The sequence below is a fragment of the Lepus europaeus genome, chromosome 7 (genome assembly GCF_033115175.1).
Source record: "Lepus europaeus isolate LE1 chromosome 7, mLepTim1.pri, whole genome shotgun sequence".
Lineage (NCBI taxonomy): Eukaryota > Metazoa > Chordata > Mammalia > Lagomorpha > Leporidae > Lepus > Lepus europaeus.
Genome location: NC_084833.1, coordinates 120620060 through 120644591, shown reverse-complemented (window position 1 = coordinate 120644591; position 24532 = coordinate 120620060). Strand labels below are relative to the sequence as shown.

Here is a 24532-nt window from a genome sequence, read left to right as displayed (position 1 = left end):
GTGTAGGAATGGAATGAACCTCTTTAATCAATAATCAAGTCTACTAGCTATTAGCAGGTATTATCAATGCAATTGACAAACTACACAGAAATCTGTATTGTTCAACTCCGGTAAGAAACTCCGGTAAGAAAACCATAAACTCTGGTAAGAAAACCATAAACCCTGGAGCCAAACTCAGGATTATGGAATAGCCAACTCTGGCAACTGACCGGTTATTTCAGGTTTTGACCGGTTATTTCAGGTTTTAAATCCTCAGCTTCGCCAAATAAACATCAACTTTGAGTTTTCAACAACACTGATCTTTGAACACATGCCATCTCCTCCTCTCCACCCCCAGTCCCATCGCTGAACCTCCCTGTTAGTAAGTTATCTTGACCTCCATTTTTGAGATACAAATAAAGTGTGGCATTGACTGATTCCAGTGTGGCCTCTTGTTATGGTTTCCCTTGATCTCACTATCCCTGCCTGTCAGCCATATACAGGGGAATCCTAAAAGACCTTCGTCCTTGGCCCCTGCTCTCTCCACCCTATCTTTTCCTAAAATACACTGACTTATTTTTCACTTCCTAACTTAACGGTAAACTTTCTCTAAGTTGCCAATCCTCCAGTGTCCCCAATTTACTGTAAATATTTTTATGGCAAATACTGTAACCCATCACATGAAACGTGTGATAATATTTAATTACTTTCATGTATTTATGTGACTCTCTGCTTTCACTAGACTAAGAAGCTCTTTAGGTGATTTGCTTTCTTATTTGTCTGTCTTGTCATCCCCAACACTCTAGCCTGCAGTGCCTTGAGAAATGGTAAGAAAGAAAGACCTTGAAAGATGGTAACAGGTGTGGCCAAAGAGCCAGCCTTCCCCGACACACTCACACACCACCAGGCCTCAGTCCTGGCTCTCACCTCCTCCCTATGATTAATCTGTTTGGAGTCTGAGGCCTGTTCCAGGCCCCTAAGCAGTAGCTCACATCCATCCAAATGCCCAGTGCCTTGGCATGTTCATCAAATCCACTTCAGAATCTGGAAGGCGCTCTTGGCTCCCCCTGTGCTGTGGACCATCTGGTCAGGTGGCACACAGCCCACTTACAAGGTCAGTTCCTTACTGCCCTCAACACTCCAGACTCTGCTGCACAGTACTTTCTCTCCCAACTTTCAAGGGGAAATCTCCAGCAACAGAGCACGTCTCTCCATCATTTATATTTCCAGTTTAGTTCCCAACAAGTTGGCAGGGACATTTCTCCAGGGCACCGTTGTCACTCTAACTACTCCTGAGGGCAACAGAATGGCTTGGGAGAGCAAAGCGGGAGAGCATTCACTTCTTGCGCTCCTTTTCCATGAAAATAGAGCAGCAGTGAAGTGGCAGGTGCTATGGAAACATGGACCAGCATTATGGGATCTCTACGGTGTGCTCAGTCTGCTTCTAGAACGCTCTGATCCTAAGTCACACTATTTGCTTGAGAAGCACTTTGTCGTCAACTATGACTCACATGTAGATGACAGTTTATTTTACATTAAAAAAAATCTTTCTATCAAGAGTAGAAAGGAAGGGAAGAGGCCACAGCACACTTCTTGTTGGCACAGGTTTTTTATTTTTAAATTTTTTAAATTGGCATTTGCCAGAAGATTTCTTTAAATATCTGGAGAGTAAGGCTGCTAACAGCATGGAGGATGATGAAGATGGGTGATCATGTGTCGCTTTATGCAAATGATGTACTTTCTGTGCCAAAACAGAGGATACTGCATGGCAGATACAACCCTGGGACCCAGGCAGTGAAGGAAACCGCTTCACAGCAAATGGACACAAACACTACTGCAGGCAGTCAGGGCTACGGTCTGACATTTGTTCTTCCTATAGGTAGCTATGTCAAACACCGAAACCAATATAAATAAGCAATAAAGCGAACAGACTAGAGGATTTCCAGAAACACATCCCAATATGTTTTCTCTTCCTATGTATTTGGGGAAGAAGAGAGAAAAAGAAATGGAGGTGGGTGGGTAGCAGAAAAGCTACCTCAGCTGTGAGGACCCCCTTACCTGTTGAAACCCACCGCACTCCTCCCTCCACCAGAGTGTCTGTACGGCGGCTTTGCACTTTGCACTATCACAGACTGACTTTGGTTATTCGACAACCATTGACGTTCACATAACCCATTTCCCCAGTTTAGAACTCGTCTCCACCATTAGCCACACGGTTGCCCTCCATTCCTCCGCTACTGCCCCTTGAACAATGCAGGTGCCCAAAATATGTGACTTCTAGGGAAATTCCACCATCAAATAACCCCAAATCATAAATCTGCCTTTGTGATACAGTACACAAAATTTAAGGAATGAATTTACCTCTGTTTTATGGTTTATGCCTTGTATTCTACAGTTTCCTGAGATGTAGCAGGAGGCTCCAGCAAAAGCGAGGTGAATTTTTAAATCCATCAGGCCAGGGCTGGCGCTGTGGCGTAGTAGGTAAAGCTGTCACCTGCAGTGCCGGCATCCCGTAAGGGCGCTGGTTCCAGTCCCGGCTGCTCCACTTCCAATCCAGCTCCCTGCTATGGCCTGGGAAAGCAGTGGAAGATGGCCCAAGTCCTTGGGCCTCTGCACCCGCGCGGGAGACCTGGAAGAAGCTCCTGGCTCCTGGCTTCCTATAGGTGCAGCTCCGGCCTTTGTGGCCATCTGGGGCGTGAACAAGCAGATGGAAGACCTCTCTCTCTCTCTCTCTCTGCCTCTGCCTCTCCTTCTCTGTGTGTAACTCTGAGTTTCAAATAAATAAATAAAACTTAAAAAAAAAAATCCAGTAAATGAAATATGCCCCAAAGAGTTTAAAATAAACTGGATTACTGAGATTTTGGCTAAGCAGCGAGGGCCTTTTGCACACAACATTTCCTACTTAGAATTCATTTTAAACCCTCCGGAGGTCCGAGTCTTCTCGGGGCGCTGCCCAAGGCCACCCTGGGGAGCTCTGGCCAGCCCTGGGGTGCCTCTCCCCAGCTTCCCGCACCAGTGCGCGCTCTGGCGGCCGCGCCCGCGCCTGACCACCAGGGGGCGACGGGCAGCGCCGCTCCTCCGCGCGCGCCGGCGCGCTCCCGGCATGCCTCGCCGCCGCCGACGTCGACCCGGAAGCTGTCGCCGGCGGCCGGCCGGCCGGCAGCCCCGACGGAAGGCAGGCTGCGGAGCGCCATCGCCCCGGCCGCCCGGAGCTGCAGGTGCTGCGGGCGGCGGCTACCGGGCGAGGCCGGCGGAGAGGACCCCCAATGAGTCCACGCTCGACCGGAGCTCCCTCTGGGCGCGCGGCCCCCCGGCGGCGGCGGCGTGTGACCCGGGCGTAAGTGTTTCTGCGGGCCCCGAGGCTGCTTGGAGGCACTCCGCCTGGGCCATTATGAAGCCCGCAGCGTTGGCCGAAGCAGCATCTCCGCCGAGGGGGGCCGGCCCGAGGGCTCCGTCGGCAGTGGCGAAGGGGAGAAGGCGCGCTGCCGCGGTCGCTTTGCAGGGAGTGTAGGACTTGGAGGGCCCGGACCGCTGCCCGCGGTCCTCGGGTCGCCTGGCGTCCAGGACACAGTTCTCCTCCCCCATCCCCAACATCGAACATCGACGGAGGGCTGTCACCTGGGGAAACGCGGGCCCTGCAGCCATGAAGGCAGAGACAGCGCCCCGGTCCCCGGAGACGCCACCCGAGTCCAGCGGTAGCCTCAATCTGATGAGCAGCCGCAAGCTGATAGCTTTTGGAGTCTTGCTCGGCTGGCTCCTGGTCATCCACCTTCTGGTCAACGTGTGGCTTCTGTGCCTTCTGTCTGCGTTGCTCGTGGTGCTGGGAGGATGGCTGGGCTCCGGCGCCATCGTGGGGGCTTCGGGTCAGCTGCACCTGGAGCGCTTCATCCCAGTGGCCACCTGCCCTCCGTGCCCGGAGGCGGAAAGGCAGTTGGAACAGGAGATCAACTGCACCATCCAGATGATTATCCGGGATTTTGTGTTGTCCTGGTATCGTTCGGTGAGCCAGGAGCCAGCTTTTGAGGAGGAGATGGAGGCAGCAATGAAAGGGTTGGTTCGGGAGCTTCGGAGGAGGATGGGCCTGGTGGACAGTTGCGCCCTTGCCCAGAGAATTCTGACCCTCTGTGGTTGTCACCTGCAGAGCTACATTCAGGCCAAGGAGGCCACGGCAAGGAAGCAGAGTGGTCCAGTGGAGCCCTCCCAGCTCTGGGAGGCTTACTCCCGGGCGACGGCACCACATCCTGCCGTGCATAGCCCCAATGCTGAGGTCACCTACACCCGTGGCATCGTGAGTTTGTTGCTGCAAGGGCTCGTGCCCAAGCCACACCTGGAGACGCGGACTGGACGCCACGTAGTAGTGGAACTCATCACTTGCAATGTAATCTTACCGCTGGTCAGCAAGCTGTCCGACCCTGACTGGATCCACCTCGTGCTCGTGGCTGTCTTCTCCAAGGCCAGAAATGACCCAGCACAAGTGGCTAAGCCACTCTGCCCAGCCTGTGATCCGGAGCAGCCAGCAGTGCCCACATCTCTGCCGCTGATTGTTGAGGCAGAGAGCCGGCCGGAAGGGAGAGCCCCTTCTCCAGTAGCTGTCCCAGTGCTCGTAAGCTGCAGTGAGCCAGGCCCGTCCCCAGAGGTTGAAGAAGGCCATGAAGCCGTGGAGGCAGATTTCAGCGGCATCCTTGAAGAAAGGAAAGTGGGAAACAGCTCGCCTCATTTCCTGCAGCCGGATATTAGAGGCCCCCTGTTCCTGTGTGAAGACTCAGAGCTGGAATCGCCGCTGTCTGAACTGAGCAAGGAAACCATCATGCTCATGACCCCAGGCAACTTCCTGTCGGAGAGGATCCACGATGCCCTGAATGCCCTAGAGGAATCCCAGGTTCTGGAGCCCAAGGATGGCGAGGGGTCCGAAGGCGTTGAAGGAGCCGAGGCGGAGGAGGGCCCGGGGACAGACACAGAAGCAGGCCTGCTGGTCCCCGCGCCGAGCTCTTGCCCAGAGATCCAGATTGACACAGCAGACAAGGAAGCCGAGCAGGGAGATGCCACCTCCCTCACAGCTTTTGGGGAGGAACAGGAAAAGACCTGTCCCCCCCGACCCTCCTGTCTAGAGAAGGATCTCACCGACGGCATGAGCTCTCTTGATCCTGCGCTGCCACCAGTTGCGCTCTCCTGCTCTCCACCCGGTCCTCTCAGCTCAGCCACGTTCAGCTTTGAGCCTCTCAGCAGTCCAGATGGCCCCGTCGTTATCCAGAACCTTCGAATTAGTGGCACCATTACGGCTCGAGAGCACAGTGGCACCGGCTTCCACCCATACACGCTCTACACTGTGAAGGTAACAACCAACGCTGTGGGCACCCGTTCTGGCCGGGAATAGGTTCAGAAAGCAGTTAGTAAAGCTGGTGTCTGGGAGTGGTGGGGGGTTGAGACAACTCTAAACTGCTGTGTTTAACTCAACAAATGTCTTGCTTGAATGTTCTGAAACTGTAAGACAGAACGGGCCCTTTTCACAATCATGCAAGCAATCCTAGAATCTCAGGATTGTTAGAAGATTGTAGGCTATATTTTCAGTAGTTTCCAAATTTGTAGTCAAAATTATTTGGGCTGCTTTTTAATTTTTTTTTTTTAAGAATTTTCCATCCACTGGTGCACTCCCCTAGTGGCCACCACAGCCAAGACTGGACCAGGCTTAAGCCAGGAGCTCCCATCTGGGCCTCCTACATAGATGGCAGGGGCCTAGCACTTGAGCCATCACCCACTGCCTTCCCAAGCACATTAGCAAGAAATTGGATTGGAATCAGAGGAGTCGGGCTGGAACAGGTACTCCAGTGGGGAATGCTGGCATTGTAAACAGTGGCTTTACACAACAGTGGTGTTGTACACCTCAGCACTGCTCCTGGCCTGCCTTTTTTTTTTTTTTTTTTTTTTTGACAGGCAGAGTGGACAGTGAGAGAGAGAGAGACAGAGAGAAAGGTCTTCCTTTGCTGTTGGTTCACCCTCCAATGGCCGCTGTGGCTGGCGTGCTGTGGCTGACACACCGCGCTGATCCGAAGACAGGAGCCAGGTACTTCTCCTGGTCTTCCATGCGGGTGCAGGGCCCAAGGACTTGGGCCATCCTCCACTGCATTCCGGGGCCATAGTAGAGAGCTGGACTGGAAGAGGAGCAACTGGGACAGAATCCGGCGCCCCAACCGGGAATAGAACCCTGGGTGCCGGCGCCGCAGGTGGAGGATTATCCTACTGAGCCACGGCGCTGGCCGTGGCCTGCTTTCTTAATGTACAGATTTAAAGAGGTTCTGCTTGAGAATATACAAGGTTGGACTTGCGAATTCTATATTTTTTTAATTAGAACCTCCAACTAACATGGAGGCAGCCTGTTGTAAGGCCATTTTAGGGGAACTGCAGCTCTAATCTAACCACCCTTCTTCATGTTGTCTCTGCCAGGTGTTTCCCATATCTGTGCTTAAATAGCTCCAGGAATAAGGAATTTGATATTAGGTAAATACCCTACATCCCTAAAACAAAGCACAAAAGATAACTACTATTTTTTAAAAGAAAGAAAGGAATTAGCAGGGAAGTTTGAAAAGAATTCCTGGGCAAGAACCCTATCCATTGGATTTTACTTGCTTTCCTTTTAAATTTATCTGATTCAGTCCAAAAACCACCACCAGGCCCAAGCCTTGGTGCTGTAGTCTTTCCTGTGAAATTCCAATCCAGCTAAGAGGGAAAGGACCTTCTGTAAACTGTTGCACAGCTGCAGTGTGTGAGAAACAGAAAACATCGTAACTCCCAGGAGCTCCAAGCTTGAGAGCCCCATCCTGCATTCTGCCTGTCTTTCTTACCTTGGTTTCCTCAGTACTGCCTTGATCACATCAGCTGGAATGAACGCCTCTCCGTCCTGGCTGAAGAAAACTGGGGGCCGGCGCCGTGGCTCAACAGACTAATCCTCCGCCTTGCGGCGCTGGCACACTGGGTTCTAGTCCCAGTCGGGGCACTAGATTCTGTCCCGGTTGCCCCTCTTCCAGGCCAGCTCTCTGCTGTGGCCCGGAAAGGCAGTGGAGGATGGCCTGAGTGCTTGGGCCCTGCACCCGCAGGGGAGACCAGGAGAAGCACCTGGCTCCTGGCTTTGGATCAGCACGGTACAGCGGCCATTGGAGGGTGAACCAACGGCAAAAGGAAGACCTTTCTCTCTGTCTCTCTCTCTCTCTCACTGTCCACTCTGCCTGTCAAAAAATAAAAAAAAAAGAAAACTGGGAAACACCAGCCTTGAGTCCCACCAGCAAGGAAACACTTTTTGTCCATCGCTTACCCTTAGGATAATACCTGAGCAATAGCATTCATTACTGCTAATGAGAAGGAGTGTGAGAGTGTGTGTGTGTGTGTGTGTAGTTCTCCCACAAGACTTGATTGTATTAACTATTCTATCAAAACGTCTTCCCCTACACTGAGCTGTAGTTTCATGCTGTGCAAGGTGTCCACTCTCTGGGTAGCCTGTAGCACCAATCATCTTTTCCCACCACTAGGCCTCCAAGCTAAGAACATAGCAAGTTTTGACCCTTTACAGTATATGGATGATACGTACTTAGTGGGGAAAAAAAAATCGGTTTAATTCTGAGAACAATTAGGAAGATTAATCTGCTCAAAGCAAAACAAAAACAAAAGCATGTGCCCTTTTAATCCATCCCAAACATAGAAGTTTTCTTTTATTCATCTGCTGGCTGGGTTTATTTGTTCTCCCAACTTGTAGAATCACCAGTCGAGTATAATGGCTAAATGGTTTTTCTCTTATATAAATGTCCAGTCCTATAATTTTAGGGGTGAAATAGGCAGTATCATCTGATACGTACTGTGGGATTTGAAAAGTAGTTTTGTAGCCAATTTTATAAAGACAGTATCTGGGGGAGGGAGCTTTCTAATGGATGTAGTAGCAAGGAGCAGTGAAACTCATTTCTGACTTTTTGACCCACTGTGTATGTGTATATATGTGTGTGTGTGTGTGTGTGCGCGCATAAGATTTACTTACTTATTTGAAAGGCAGAGTTACAGGGAGGCAGGGGCAGAGGCATAGAAAGAGAGAGATCTTCCATCTGCTAGTTCACTCCCCAAATGGCTGCAATGGCTTGAGCTGGGTCTGTCCAAAGCCAGGAACCAGGACCTTCTCCCAGATCTCCCAAGTGAGTGCAGTAGAGCCATCCTCTACTGCTTTCTCAGGCCATAACAGAGAGCTGGATTGGAAGTGAAGGAGCTCGAATCAGCGCACATATGGAATGCTGGCAGTACAGACGGCAGCTTTACCTGCTACGCCAAAGTGCTGGCCCCCATGTATGTTTTGAAGTATGTATCATTCCTTAATTCAGCCACCCCTGGAGTTTGAGTTGTTCATTACAACCTAGGGCAGCAGTCAGATATAGTAGGTTCTGGAACAGAATAAGAACATTTCCTCACTTTATCCCTACTCTCTTGTTACCGTGTGGGCATTGAACTGTGGTCATTAAACTGGAGTAGAAGATTGTCTAAACCTGACTGATTTGGCCAACAAATATATTCATTCAACAGTATGAGACAGCTCTTAATGGTGAGAACAGCAGTGGCCTACAGCAGTTGGCCTACCACACTGTAAACCGCCGCTACCGGGAATTCTTGAATCTGCAGACTCGACTGGAGGAGAAACCAGATCTACGGAAGTTCATCAAAAGTCAGTAGTTCCCCTGGCCCCGCGCTGCCTGCTTAATTTTCACATCTAACCACCCTGAACTTGACAGCTTGGTGTCCTGTTGGGTTGTGTGGAGGGGTGGAAGAAGAGAATGCAGCATTGAAATTCTCTGCTCCCCAAGTGTGTTTGGCTTTTAGTTTAGGACAGCAGTTATCCCATTGTTTTTAAGATTGTCAGTTGCTGTTAAAGGCCTTGTCTGGAGCCTAATTAGGTTAAGCTTTAAAAAGAAGCAGTAAGTAAGGTAGTGTGAGGAGTTAAAGTGATTCGAGAGTGACACTTTTATTTTTATTTTTTTTTTAGAGAGCTTTATTTAATGAATACAAATTTCATGGGTACAGCTTTAGGAATATAGTGATTCTTCCCCCTATACCCACCCTCCCACCCCCACTCCCGTCCCACCTCCTACTTCTTTTCCTATCCCATTCTTCATTAAGATTTATTTTTAATTAATTTTATATACAGAGCACCAACTCTATACTAAGTAAAGATTTCCACAGTTTGCACCCACACAGATACACAAAGTATAAATTACTGTGTGAAGACAAGTTTTACAGTTAATTCTCATAGTACAACTCATTAAGGACAGAGGTTCTACGTGGAGAGTAAGTACACAGTGACTCCTGTTGTTGATTTAACAATGGGCACTCTTATTTATGACGTCAGTGATCACCTGAGGCTCTTGACATGAGCTGCCAAGGCTTTGGAAGCCTTTTGAATCCACAGACTCCGTCAGTATTTAGACAGGGCCGTAAGCAAAGTGGAAGTCCTCTCCTCCCTTCAGAGAAAGGGACCTCCTTCTCTGATGGCCCCTTCTTTCCACTTGGATCTCACTCAGAGATCCTTCATGTAGAAAGGTCATTTTTTGCCACAGTGTCCTGGCTTTCCATGCCTGAAATGCTGTCATGGGCTTTTCAGCCAGATCCGGATGCCTTAAGGGCTGATTCTGAAGAAGTGACACCTTTAAATATGAAAATATTATCCAAAATCCTTGCTACCTCCTTTCCTTTAGCAACCAGTCTCTTTTGTGTGCTGTTTGATGCCTCAAAGGCACAGGGAAAATAAGAAAATGCAGTAAATAACCACTTGGATTTTAAAAAATGTTGATCAGCCAGATAAACTTCTTAAGAAGTTTTGATATAAATTATGCATTTTTATTTCTTCATAGCATTAGGTACTATTAAGCCAAGCTTGAAAATACGGACCTGGTTCTCTTCTAGGCACTGTATACATGTTAGCTCATTTGATCCTCATAAAAGTCTAGGAGATGGGCACTGTTACTGTCTCTCTTTTTCAGAAAGGAAACAGGGTTTCAGAAAGATCATGCAGCTTGCCTAAGGTGCTACAACTGGAGGCAAAATTTAAACTTGGGCCTTTGGACTCGGGAGCCCTCACTTGTAACCACTCTAGTGTGTGGCCTCTTCATGTTAATAATGACAGCAGGCTGTATGTATCATCCCTGGGCTTTATTTGGAACTATGATTTTTTTAGTGTCTCCAGTAGTATATATATTAAAGTATGTTTGGTATATTTTATGTAGGATAGCTCTCTATGTTAAATGAATTTGTTTTTGTTGTTTTGAAGATGTGAAGGGTCCTAAAAAGCTCTTTCCAGATCTTCCATTTGGAAATATGGATAGTGACAAAGTAGAAGCCCGTAAGAGCCTTCTGGAATCATTTCTAAAGGTCAGCATGCTTCTATTTTGGGTTTTCTCTCCTTTAACCTCAAGTAGACATATCTGGGGACGGGGGTTTCTCACTCAAAATCCTTCTTGTGTCTTCCTTTTGCAGCAACTCTGTGCCATTCCTGAGATCGCTAACAGTGAGGAAGTACAGGAGTTCCTTGCTCTGAACACAGATGCTCGAATTGCCTTTGTCAAGAAACCATTCATGGTCTCTAGGATAGACAAGGTACCAGCAGAGCCACTGCCTCAAAAACAAGCAAGGGTGGGCACGGAGGGAGGCCGCACGCAGAAGTCAACAGAACCTGAACTGAAATTCTCAAGCCCTTTGGCTAAAAATTGGCTGGATCACCAACTTGATGAATCACAACTTTTAGGAAACAGTACTCATGTCTCTAAACGTGTACCCATATCTGGGGAGTTTTGTGATACTGCTATTCTAGTATAGGCATGTAAGGATAGATATGTATCTCCACTGATAGGCTGAGGTTGAGTAGTCTCTTCTGGAAGGAAAGGTCATTCCCAGTCTTGTTCATTCAGGAAAGAGCCCGAAGACAAGACAGTACGCTATATTTAGATTGGCTTAGTGATTCTCTGCTGGAGAACAGAGTATGGACAGAATTATACCTTCTTCAGGAAGGTGTCTCAGCACCTGTGGGAATTTGTATAGCACATTGGAGCCTGTCAGCTATGACATCCTTAGAGTCTCCAGGACTCAAGCCTGAGGTTTATCAGAAGGTTGGAGAGCACTGACTTGGTAGCAGAGGAGAAGCTCCCCTCTGATTTAGGTTTAGGGGAATAAAACAAAATGGAATTTCATGTGATAAGGTATTAAGGAGAATCCACTGCTAGGTAGAATGGTGGGAGAAACTAGAAAGGGATCAACTAGGTAAATCCCCAGAGTTCCACAGAGATGTGTCCATCCCTTGATTCTTTCCACATCTGCTTACTGGTTGCTTGTTTTGAGCCACAGGCACTGTAGTGGTTGCTGGTGATGGAACAGTGGGTGAGACAGATGAGAGGCCTGGAAAACAAGTTGTGATTTCTAAGCTACATTATCTATGTTCTTGTTATGCTCTTTTTTCTTCCATGATTTTTACTCCCCTACTCTTCACTGTAGTCTTTTTTTTTTTTTTTTTTAAGATTTTATTTACTTATTTAGAGGCAGAGTTACAGAGAGGGAGAGACAAAGAGAAAGATCTGCCATCCGCTGGTTCACTCCCCAAAGGCCACAACGGCCGGAGCTGGGCCAATCCAAAGCCAGGAACCAGGAGCTTCTTCCAGGTCTCCCACACTGGTACAGGGGCTCAAGGACTTGAGCCATCTTCTACCACTTTCCCAGGCCATAGCAGAGAGCTGGATCAGAAGAGGAGCAGCCGGGACACAAACCAGTGCCCATATGGGATGCCAGTGCCGCGGGCAGAGGCCTAGCCTATTACACCACAGCACTGGCCCCTTCCATGTACTCTGATTGACTGCTTTTGCCTTGTCTGTCCTGTGCTAGCTGTGTTCCTTGTAGAGGAGTACAAGATTGTGTTACAGAAGTTGTGGTGCTGCCCTGATCCAGCAGTGTCAGTTAGCAAGATGCTCCAAAGGAAAAGTGAATGATTTTTCCCATTTCTTTGATACTTTATGGTTTTGTTTGTGCATTTTCCTTTTTAGCAGTATCTATGTCATTTTCTCATTCTGAGAAACAGAGGTGACTCTTAATCTTTAGTGAAGATTGTTTTACTTGACCTTTCCAAGTACAGAAGTTTATATCAATTCCAGATATCTTGCTTTTAACCTAAGTGATTTTGTTTGGATTGACTAGAAAAACCAATATTTTCACTCTGCTGTGAATTACTCTGATCATCTTTATGTTGTGTGTGCCCTATACTGTGTGTCCTTAGACTGTGGGGTTTAGTTTTTTATTGTTGTTATCTTTTTCACTCTTCCTTCCCTCCTTGAACTCCTGCCTATATTGCTTCCACTAAATGCACATCTTGATAAAATAATTATCAATTTAGGAACTAGAAATCACTCCTTTTTATAAAAAGAAAATTAGAAAATAAAATCCATCCGCAGCATGCAGAACCCATAGGTTGGTATTTATCTGTTTGTTTTGGCTTCTTTTCCCACGTCCTTGTTTGTCTTATTCTGCGAGGAGAGAGATTTTTGTGGTCAAACAGGATCAGGAGGATAGTTGTCATTAGCTGACATGTGACTTTCCTGATGGGTAAGACTATGCCAGAGGGATGGATGTGGCTGTCATTTCTTAACTCACCCTGTTGTGTGAAGCATCATGAGACAACTGAGCTGATGTTTAGAGGTCTCTTACCGACCCAGCCCTTCTGACCCCTGCAGATGGTGGTGAGTGCTATTGTGGACACCTTGAAGACAGCATTTCCTCGCTCTGAACCCCAGAGCCCCACAGAGGAGCTGAGTGAGGCCGAGACTGAAAGCAAGCCCCAGACGGAAGGCAAGAAGGCTAGCAAGTGAGAAACGCTTCGGTCATCCAGTGACTGCTGCTCAGGTTGATCCCCAATCCTCAGCCAAAGAGCACCCCATTCTCAAGCCTAGAAGAGCACAGGTCAGGCATCCATTCCAGGTTTTAGGGAAGACCAGAACCCAGGCTCCACTCAGGGCTCCACCAAGGGAGACTGGGACTGCTAGTGTTTGTTCTTTCCATGGAGACCGGAGACCTGACCGACCGGGGATTCTTGACTAGAAGGAAAACTCTAGAATAGGAATATTTTCCTAGGAAATGGGGAGGTTTCTTTCCTACTGATAATTAGGGTTTATAGCTTATCTCTTTTTACCACGATTTCTGGAAATTTTTCCTCAGAAGTTGCATATACTAGCAATAAACTGGGAAGGACTAGAATGGAAAGCTGCAGAGCCCATTTTAGTCCCTGGCTGCCTGCTTCTCCCCTCTCCTGCACTGGGGTCCCAGCTGTGCCTTGGCAGCTCTCCAGGCACACATGTGGAAGGCGAGAGCACCACACCTGACTGGAAATTGCATCTGTGTCTGGGCTGTTATGAAGAAAGAGGGAGACAGAGAGTCTGCTTGCCTGTCTCTGTCCCTCTGTTCACGTTTCGTGGGTCAACAGTAGCGGACTCGAATGACAGCCTTTCTTGAGCACGAGCATGATGCTTATACATGAGTCTTGTATTCCTTGAAGCATCCAGATCATCTCTTGCAATTCCTTCTCTGGTGTTGTTTGGAAAACAGAGGGAATAAATGAATGACCACCAACAAAACCTTTAGTCCATGCCAGTTACCTGTAGACTCTTTTGCAGATTTTTAATGAGTACATAGGATGTGCCAAACATTGTCCACAGCCTAGAAGAATGTTAACCATAACAAACTAGTCCCTGTTTTACCAGGCAAAAGCCCTGTCACACGTGCACTATAGACATAGTGTAGTGTAAGCATTGCTGGAATACATGTTCAGGGGATTTTAGGACCATGTCTTTGCTGGCAACTCTGACCCAAGAGTATGCCTGGGTATTCTCTTGATGGACCACTGTGCTTGTCAGCCCTGTGTATAGGAATCAAGACCATGAGTTGCATCCTGTTTCTGCTTTTTGTTTCTGTGCCAGGTCCAGACTAAGGTTCTCATCTAGCAAAATTGCTCCAGCACTGACTGTCACCGAAGCACACGACAGGGTTCTGTATTGTCTCCGCGAAGGCAATGTGGTAAGGACCAGAGCCCCGAGCAGTGCCGCTGTTGGGATCGGGGATGTTGATGTCTGCAGTGTTAGCAGGGGAGACAGTCTTTAAGGTCCAAAGGGCTCGCTGTCCTGCTGAAGGACTTCACTAACACCTGAATCCCAAGTTTTGTTATTTTAATTTTTAATTACTTTTTACCAGATTTAGTATGATTATTTTTATCTCAGGTTTTTATGCTAAAACTATTTTTCTCTGAGTGGCTTGGAATTCCTACCAGTTCTGAGTTGGCAAGTTGGTTTCTCTGGGGTAGTGGATTTAGAATAATGGTTGACAGGATGAGAAAGGCAGCCAGTTCCTGGAAGAGAATGGATGACCCAAAAATGTGCATGAAGTGATAAATATTAGGACAGATTTGCTTTACTAACAACTTGGGTAAAGTGTATATATATATATATATAGAGAGAGAGAGAGAGACAGACAGACAGACAGACAGACTTCCCTAAGGTGATCACAATCAGGAGGGTCTGTGCTCATGGTAGCTTAGAAGGGGAGAGACAGGGTAGCACACAGTGCCGCGTTGCTCTGCCACATGTTGCCATCCATGTATGATGTTCAACTGTTTCTTTAGGAGTCAGAGGTCCTCTCCATGTCTAGGATGGAATCCTTTATTGAAAAACAGACAAAGTTACTGGAAGTACAACCAACAGAAACCCTAAATAAAGGTCTCAGACGAACCTCCAAAGAATATGTGGATGGTGGCTTGTCAGGTGCAACAGTGCCAGCCCGAGACCTCAGTGACAGTGATCCAGGTGAGTGGCAATGTCTCGGCCCCCACAGAGAGGAGAGCCAGGGTTGGGCCACTTAGGACGGGGGTTAGTTGGACGTGGTTGCCGTGATTGCTGTTGTGCTCAGTGGAGTGAGCCATGTGTTGAACCTCAGTGTTGGTAATGCTGTGCTGAGTGCTGGGTACAAAGATAAGCATGAAGTGATCCCAAACCAAGTCAAGCAGTGGAGCAGAGCACAAACACAAGAAGTTCTAATGCAGCAGAAGACATCCATGCTTATAATATGATGTCTCAGTTTTTGTTTTGGCATGCTACTGCCTTTATCTAAACATTTCGTCCCCTCAGTGTGTGTGATACCACTTTCCTGATTCTCTTTCCACCTCTCTTGTCCCTTGGTCCACCTTGTTGGCTCCCTTGTCAGCCTTCTGGGGCCTTAGTTTTGACACACTCTCCTTACTCTGCACACTCCCCTCAGCTTCCACTCTAACAGATGTGCCAGTGTTGCCTAAATACTGGATTTTGTGTCTCTTCACATGGATAGACCATAAGACAACTGAATATACAATATGTCCAGAATAAAATCCATCTTTTTTCTCAAGTTTTTTCTGCTTTATTCCCTGCCTTGACAGGTGATGCCACCTAGTTATTAAGGTAGAGCAGGGAAGAGAAGGGGTGAAAGCTCTGTTCCGTCTTCATGAGCATTTGAGGTAGAGCTGTTTTGCTTCCCAGGAGAAAAGCAGATGCATTCTCCCGAGAAAAAAACAGAGCCTCCAGCGTTAGTTAGTACATCTGCTGAACTAGAACGGGAAAGAAGGGCGTCATCAGTCAGAGGCCTCTCCTGAGAGTACAGGATCACAACTCTTGGGTTCAGAAGGCTGAAGAAGAAACTGATTTCACCATTGTCTCAGGTGGATATGAATACATCACCTGACCCTACTCCCTGGACCTCAGTTTAGCTCTGTGAGATGTGTTTACCACCCCATCCCTTCGTATAGCTCACTGTTTAGTGAGTGAAGTGGTGTGACAGCAAAGGTATCAGAGACCTCTAAGTGTAAACAAAAAAGGATGAATGAAGCTATCCTCCTAGCCAAAATCAAGCCTGTAAATTTTGAATATCATATCTTTTTTATAAAGATTTATTTATTTGAAAGGCAGAGTTAGAGAGAGAGAGGAGAGGGGAAAGACACACACACACAGACACACACACAGATCTTCCATCTGCTGATTCACTCCCCAAACAGCTGGGGTTGCACCAGGCCAAAGCCAGGAGCCTGGAGATTCTTCTTGGTCTCCCACATGGGTACAGGGGCCGAAGAACTTGGACCGTCTTTCGCTGATTTCCCAGGCGCCTTTAGCAGGGAACTGGATTGGAAGTGGAGCAGCCAAGTCTCAAACCAGTGTCCATATGGGATGCTGGCATCTCAGGCATGAGCTTAACCTGCTATGCCACAACACCAGCCTCTGAATATCATAGTTGTTACAGGATGGTTTGTGTCTGAGCCCGCACAGCCATGAGAGACTCAGAATGCTCCTATGATAGCAAATTTACCGTTCTCTAAAGTAGGACTTCATGGTAATGTTTTGTTCTTATTTTTAACTGCAATAACTAATTGTTACCACATGGTGGCAGCTCCAGGCAAATGCTAAACCTGAGAAAATAACAGAATTGAGAAAGATGACTAAGGCTCAGGGTGATGCTGTTTGCCAAGGAATGGAGTAATCCCTCTTAGAGCAAATGACTGGAAGTAAAGCAACACCTCAGATCCCATTGCCCTTGAAGTACAGTACAGAAAAATGAAACAAAACAAAAAAGTATGCAGTGTGGGATTCAGTTCTAGCAAAGCCATTCAAATCTGAAGTAATTCATGTTCTGAAAAACCCACAAATGAGGAGAGTTCAAGAAAGCTGGCCCAGAGAATACCCTATGGTCCTAGACTAACAAACATTATTGTTGATGATTACTTGTAATACTAATCACAGCAGTAGCACCAGATAGGTCACGTTCATTCTGGAACATTAATTACTCCTGGGAAAGCAAATCAGAAGCAGCATCGCGCCCCGCGCCTCCCCCCCCAAAATTTAGAGGACAGATGCTTCCATCCAGAAAATACACATGTTCAGCAGACTTCAGCTGAGTGTGGGGCTGAGCTCATTTGTGGCCCTTGCCATTTTTGAAACAGGAAAAGAAGTCAGTAAGTGTCATGGCATTCACCAGAGGGATATGATCCTCTTCCTGAACCACAGGTGATCTCAAGATCCAACGGAAGCCTCTTCAATCCCAGGGTATCAGCTCTGCGTGATGGAGGTGCTTCCAAAGCAAGGTTTTGCAGGGTAATAAAGCCCAATTCCCAAGTGTTTCTCCAAATCTGCCCACAGCGTTTCCATGATGCTTTGTGTTGGCATGTAGAATGCAAATGTGAAGAGTTGAGCCCTTGCCAGTTGCAGCCAATCACTAGTTTTTCAGCTATTTTTTTTTGGAACTGAATGAATTGAGCATCCTAGAGAAATCTAGAGGCAACAGAAGCTAGGTAAGCAAAATAATTATATGTAAAATCTTTTTTAAAAGATAAAAACTTTTGCTGGATGACAGAACACCAGGAACCTAAACAGAAGAACTACAAAGAAATACAGAAGTAATCATCTCTTGATTTCAGTGTGGAGTGACTGATTACAAAAGTACAAGATTTCTATATGCAGGCGCCACCCTGTGCATTGAAAGGTGTTCCTCAAGTGTGGGTCTCTACTGAGTTACTTTTATGCCTTTTTGTCCTCCAGGGACAGAGACAGAGTTAGCTGACACAGCCTTGGATCTGGTCCTGTTGCTGTTAATGGAACAATGGAAGTGGCTATGTACCGAAAACATGCAGAAATTTCTCCGGCTTATCTTTGGGACCCTGGTTCAGAGGTGAGAGTGCTGAGTCCTCCCTTACATTAAATTTTCAAGCGGCAGAGAAGTTGATGTGATGCTGAATTCTACAGAAGCAAAGGTCAGTGTGGAGTCTGGGGAGCCGAGGGCCCTAAGACAAGAGGGGATCCAGGGTGAAGTCTGCCTGAAAAGTGTCAGAGAGCTGTTCTTAATCACTTTCTTTTCTAACTTCGGAATATATCTGCTCCTGCAAGACTTTGGTCACAACACACTGAGTTACAGACACTCCTGTGAGCTTAGATACTTCTGCTGAACTCTTCCTACTGTGGGATGAGTTCTCCATCCACTTACATCCCCAGGCCCTGTACCTTTCACCTTGTGATAATGGACATTTCTTTTTACTGGCAGTAGGTAGTCTCTGTGATGATAAACAGTGGGAAAAACAAGGAGAAAACAGGTCAGTGCCTTGGAAATACTGCTTCCTCCTAGAAGGGCATGAATAATCCCAACTGAAGTAGTACTTCCTGACACGGGGTGGTAAAGAAGAGAGGGAAGCTTGCTTTTGCAACTTGGCTTTTATAATCCAGGTTTTGTGATTCCAGTAGGACTTGAACTCCTGAAAGATCCACGCACAGATGGAGTTTTTAGCTGCCAACTTCTTAATCATGGAATTCAGGCAAGCTCTGCTTAATTACAGAAGGCCAAATATGACAGTCTTGGACAGACATGTAGTGCTCTTGTTTTGATTTCTGTCTTAAAAGACATCCTGGCAGATTCTCCAAGTAAGAAGCAGCCTGTGGCCCTGTAAGCATGTGGCTCATACTGACATGTCATGCAAAGAATACTTCTTTAAAAAAAAAAAAAAATCATTATCCTACAACAAGCAGAAAACCCATCAGTAGCAAGCAATTAAATCTCCATTACCATATTCAGCATTATGTAGGATCAAGAAAACTAAATAAGCTTGGATCATAAAGAGACGAAGTGAAAGAAAAAGGCGTGCATTTGTATTTGCTTGATTCTTATCTAGGCCATCATCCAAACTCTGTTCACGTATATTTCCTTATGGTAACCAAGTGAGGTAGGTAGCTCCACAGCCCCATTGTATAGAATAAGAAAATGGGATTTGACAGGGTCAGCCAACATGCCTAAGATTATAGTTGGGGACGCACCTGGAATTTCAAGCTTTAATTTGTATAGCTTCAAAGTTCATGTTGTTTTTTTCCCACACATGGTATCCTTAAGACTGCTCTCCAAGTGAAACCCAAATACAAAATGCTGACTGGTATCCAGGCGAAGGCTTTCCACCTGTCCATACTCCATACTCAGCTCTGCCAGTAGAGTGCTTTTCTGAAAAGCACGGCTGAACATACATTCTGTACTTAAAATCCTTGAGGCATTCTGTTGCATGCAAAAGTGATTTTTCCCATATGTGTCTCGGATTCCTATAGTTGCAAGAAGTGCTTTAAGTCAGCTTAGGGAAACTCAGTAGACCATAATCCATCCAAAATAGTTTCATTTTGAGCAGTTTAATGTGCTGAGGATCCAGGTAGGTTTTCCTTTTTTTTTTTTTTTTTTTTTAACAGGCAGAGTTAGACAGTGAGAGACAGAGAGAAAGGTCTTCCTTTTTCCGTTGGTTGGTTCACCCCCAAGTGGCTGCTACAGCCGGCGCGTTGCGGCCGGTGCGATGCGCCGATCCGAAGCCAGGAGCCAGGTGCTTCCTCCTGGTCTCCCATGTGGGTGCAGGGCCAAGGACTTGGGCCATCCTCTACTGCATTCCTGGGCCACAGCAGAAAGCTGGACTGGAAGAGGAGCAACCGGGACAGAATCCGGTGCCCTGACCAGGACTAGAACCCGGGTTGCCAGCGCTGCAGGCAGAGGATTAGCCTAGTGAGCTGTGGCACCTGCCAACACTATGTTTAAAATATATATTGATTTCCTTATATTAAAATTCCACCTCAGCCATATTTCCATTCTCCCCCATGCAGACTATCATTGCTTGAGTAGTTTGTGAAATCTTACTTCCAGGCCTTTGTCTGAATGTCTTTTTCTCCACACTCTCCTCTTCTACTCTCTCCTCGATGTCCCTAACTTACCTTCTTCTTGTCTGTTAGGTCTTTTGCTAACACTGAGCATTCTGTGAAGCGTTGTGTGACATCTCCCTACAATTAAGTTCACTGAAAGTTTTGATGTTAATATTGTCATGTCATATTATATAAATCATCTTTCCCTAAATTAGTGGTTCTCATCTGAAGGGCACTTTTGTACCCTGGGAAATATTTTGCAAGATTTGAAACCTTTTTGGTTACGAGCACCTAGAATGGAGGCACATTGCCTACTGACACCAAGTGGCCAGATGCCAGGGCTGCTGTCCAACAAACTGTCCTGCACTATATAGGATAGTCTCTCCAACCCCAAATAAGAAACCAGTGATGAATTATACTGCCCAAATGTCCTTAGTGCTGAGACTGAGAAGTTTTGTGTACAGTATTGGCTTTTATTTAAGATTTATTTACTTTGAAAGGCAGAGATATATAGAGAGAAAGAAATAGAGAGCTTCCATCCCACTGGATCACTCCCCAAATGGCCATTGTGGCCAGGGCTGAGCCAGGCTGAAACCAAGAGCCAAGCACTCCGTCCAGGTCTCCCATGTGGGTGGCAGGGGCCCAAGGACCTGGGCCATCCTCTGTTGCTTTCCCAGGCACATTAGCAGAGAGTTGGATCAAAAATGGAGCAGCCAGGACTCAAACCAGGGCCCATATGGAATGTCAGCATTACAGGTGACTTAATCTATTGTGATACAATGCCAGCCTTGAGTATCAGTTCTTTAAGGCCCTAAGCTAGCTCTGTGTCACTGGCAACTCATATAAGGCTAGGACATATTAGATATTCTTAAATATTTGGTAAAGGAATAAACATTTTCCTTTTTCGGTACTTGAATGATAGTTTTCTTATGTTTTATTTAGTCACCTATGAATATTGCCAATTAGGCCATCATTTCTCTTTTCTCTCTCTTGGGGTTTCCATTTGCTGTTCTTCAAGTACTTTAAAAATGGGAAAATCCAAGGTGGGTCTTTGGAATTAGCTGCTAACCTGCCATATGGGATGCCCATATCCTGTATCCGAGTACGTGGGTTCAAGTCCTAGCTTTGCTTCTGAATCCAGCTTTCTACTAATGCTCACTGTGGGAAGCAGCAGGTAATGACAGCACCAGGTGGGTCCCTGCCACCCACGTGGGAGACCAATTGAGTTGCTGGCTCCCAGGCTTCAGCCTGGCCCAGCCGTGGCTGTTGCAGGCATTTGGGGAGTATTCAGTGGATGGGGGGATTTCTCTGTCTCTCAGCTTCTCAAATAAATAAATAAATATTTAAAAAAAAAAAAATAGGATGATCTCCAAACTGGTTAATATCTGATTGTGATGACCCCTACCACGCATGAGGAATTGGTTTCAGAACACAAGAAATTATTCAGTCAACATAAAAGTATAGATGAATATGGACACTTCCAAAGAGATTAGACTCATATATTAAAGGTAAGAAGAAATTTGAATATCTTGAAATACTAAAGGACTTGGCCAGCCCAGATAAAGGAGAGACCACTGTTTTTGAGATTTGGAGGGAGATCCCTGTGGAAGCAGTACTTCACGTAGCAAAGGGCTCTGCAGAGCTAAGGCAGGAAAGTTAAATCCTCACAGAAAAGAAGCAAGCCCACAGTGCATAACAGGCATGGAAAAGACAGGGCTCTTAGCAGCGTTCAGGCTGTGATACTGCCAAGCCAGGTGACGTTACCCTCTTGTTCGTTGCCTATGAGTTTTACTAGCTTCCATTCGCAAGGCAATTATCTCTCCAGCAAACTGGAGTAATGAGTGATTTTTAGTGAAATATTAAGGGATAAGTACTGAAAGGAGGTGGGGCAGGAAACCTAGCTAAATTTCCCTTGACTTTCTTTGAGCTTTTTTTTTAATGGAAAGGGATCGCAATTTGAAAAAAAGGGAAAAATCTGAATATATTTGATGAATTTGAATGAAGCTAGTGTGGATATCGCACAAGAGCAGAATTTTACACCGAGTTACTTTTGAAAACCTGTAACTATGGTCTAATACCCTTACTCATCATAGATATTTCGAGGTGATGGTATTTTGTGCGTATCCAGTTATTTCATATTCCTTCCTATCAAAAACGTGTTGATTATATCTAATCAATCTTTATGCCCTCATTTTCCAATGAATGTAGGACCACAGTGGTTGGCAGTTTTCCTCACAGTAAGCTTCCACAGACTTAGAATTAAATGAAGGCTCTCATCCTCCCCTTCTGAAGCTTTTCATCCTTCTTTACAGGTCACTACTCCTATCTCTGTCATGGTGCTCTTGGCCTTCTTCTCGAGTATGTTGACGTGATTTCACAGGGTTCTTGCAATCTTTCTAAGATGGGAAGTGAGAAGGCGTGGTATCTGAGAACAGAAGCAAGTCCCTGCGTGCCTGGTAGCCGTAACGGAAGATAGGGCTCATTTCCGGATGCCGAGTGTAGGCCCTGCTAACCCAGTCAGCTTCAGGGCACTCACTCCGGTGAATGCCTGTGGAGTGTTTCCTCTGTGCAGACCCTGTACCAAACACCACAAGTATATTGCATCACTTAATTCCCTCCAAAACTCTGTTCAGGGTGTGTTAGGACCCTCTTGCACTGTCCTAAAGATGAGGAAACCAAGCCTTACAAAGACTTCAGGTTATGATAAACACCACAAGCAGAACTTGAAGCCAGATTTTTCCAGCGCTCTGCTACAGTGACTCTCGGACTTCTGTGACCAGATGTTTGCACTCTAATTTGGAGGGCTAACAGAGTGCCACTTTACCTTTGGCTCCGAGGAGCATGCGCTCCCCAAGAGGTGATTGTAGGCAGTTTGAAGACTCGGAATTGCAACTCCTTGTCTATGTGCTCATAAAGGGTATCATTACCTCCTAAAGTCAGCCCACATTACTGTCCCCAGGCAACTTGCAGTTTTTATTTTTATAAAGTGATTTATGCAGTGCTACGCTCTTTTTGCTCTGGTAAGCAAATAAGCTAGGAACTTGATATCTCCCTAAAATTGCCGCACCCCACCACTACCACTGCACCCACCTGCCATGAACGATGTGATTTGAGGTCCCAGTGTCCCCATGTCCCCCATGACTGCTGCCCAGGAGGCCCCAGGTTTGTTCTGTCTGAAACCACAGGTCGCTGAGCCTATATCCTCTAGCAAGATACTTGGGTTCTCTTCTTTTTAGTTCCGTGCTTTAAAGAGCAGGATGGTTGGTATTGGTTTCATGGGTAGCGGTTGCCACTTCCCTGTTTATGTGGAACACACTACGGTTTGGTCAGCAGAGGTAAATGTAGGTGCATCTCCTCCTTAAGTTGCCCTCATTTTCCAAGCTCCAGAAGCATTGTGTCCAGGCAGATGAATCTAATTTTTCTGGTTCCAGTTTTGTGTGCTTTCCTTGTTCCCTTACAAGACCTATATACATAACTGCCTTGGACTCCAGGGACTTCTGCCAGATTATAAGCACACTCTCTCTAGCCTGCAAGGAGGAAAAAACATCAGAGTAAATTCAACCTCATGACCCCTCCTTCTAAGCTGAGGTTGGAAGAGTTCTGATCTGAGCCAGACTTATAAATCTCCCTTGATTGTTGATGGTGTGGAGAGAGTAGGGGAGGGGAGCTGAAGAAAAGTTAGATGCCCAAAAAAGGCATTGTTAAGTCAAAGAGAAGCCTAGCACGCATGCGCGCCTGACCTCCTATGTCAGTTTCTGTGCTGGGAACATCCAATTATGTAACAAGGAGCACTCCTTGTTTGGGAAGAGAAGAGAAGCAGGGGTAGCAGATTAAGCCAAAGGAGTGAATCCAGCTTGTGCAAACTGCTCGTGTCTGAAGACAGACAGTACCCTCACATGCATCAGAATTGGGTTTGGGGAATTGGACAAGAACTCAGAGCTAGCCTGGGATTGGAGGGAAAGAGGAAAGATGTACTTTGCGCCATTGATGGTAGAAGGTTTGGGGCAGGAGGATCCAGCCAAGGTAAGGGGTGAAATTATTTTGGAGTCCTGATGTAAAGTGAAGGAATGAGAAGAAGCTGGACCCGCTCCCTGCCTGGATGCCCAGAGCAATGCCGTGATAAAAATAGAAGCCAGGCCAGCGTAGAGTATGCGGATGCCATGTCCGTGGCTCTGCCCTCCCCGTGGCCCTGAAGATGGCATCAGACCGTGTGTCAGAAGGGCAGCAGACACATTCCTGGCATCTGCGTCAGGATTTCTTAGTTCAAGAGTGAGTGACGGAGTGAGTGAGCGTGTATGTGTACGTTGGGGGCAAGGGAGTAGAATCGCCTATCAGCGGTGGAGGAATAAGGAGAAAGTTCTGTGATCTGTAGGCAGAGGAAAATAAAAAGTATGTAAAGATAAGAAGTGTACAGAGAGAAAGAAAAAAAGAATGCACAGCATTGCAGAGTCCAACAAGGATTGGACCCAGGAGAAAATTAAATGGGCCAGGCCTACAAACTGTTGCTCAGGAAAGGCCAGGAGAAGGCTGTGGCAAAATTTGTTGCCATTGAAGAGTGTTGTGCCACAGGGTGATGGGCTGTCCACCTCCACTGAGAGCGATTGGGAATGGTTGGCCATGAACTCTGCCAGGTCATGCCAGAATCCTAGGTGTTGAGTAGGACTTCCCGTCACTGGTCTCTTTCCTGGGGCGCCTGTCTGAGTGACAGGGTGATGATGGGTCATGGTGCCATTGGTTGTTTCTCAGGGGAAGCTCCAGGCCTGCAGCAGGAAAGGGACTGACGCTTTTTGCATCCTGACAACAATAGGTGAGCAGTGATGCACTTTGTGTACTAA

The 24532-nt window shown here is 46.7% G+C and overlaps 1 protein-coding gene across 1 annotated transcript in view; it reads left to right on the top strand.

Moving 5' to 3' along the window:
* The first annotated feature begins 3157 nt into the window (after positions 1 to 3157).
* The window catches only part of SNX19 (sorting nexin 19), a 42605-nt gene continuing 21230 nt past the window's right edge, over positions 3158 to 24532 (top strand). Inside the window, exons 1-8 of the mRNA XM_062197367.1 lie at positions 3158 to 5311; positions 8533 to 8671; positions 10271 to 10371; positions 10477 to 10596; positions 12714 to 12844; positions 13953 to 14049; positions 14651 to 14831; positions 17583 to 17712. Coding sequence (XP_062053351.1) covers positions 3623 to 5311; positions 8533 to 8671; positions 10271 to 10371; positions 10477 to 10596; positions 12714 to 12844; positions 13953 to 14049; positions 14651 to 14831; positions 17583 to 17712 — 2588 coding nt within the window. The 5' untranslated portion in view covers positions 3158 to 3622. The remainder of the gene's footprint in view (positions 5312 to 8532; positions 8672 to 10270; positions 10372 to 10476; positions 10597 to 12713; positions 12845 to 13952; positions 14050 to 14650; positions 14832 to 17582; positions 17713 to 24532) is intronic.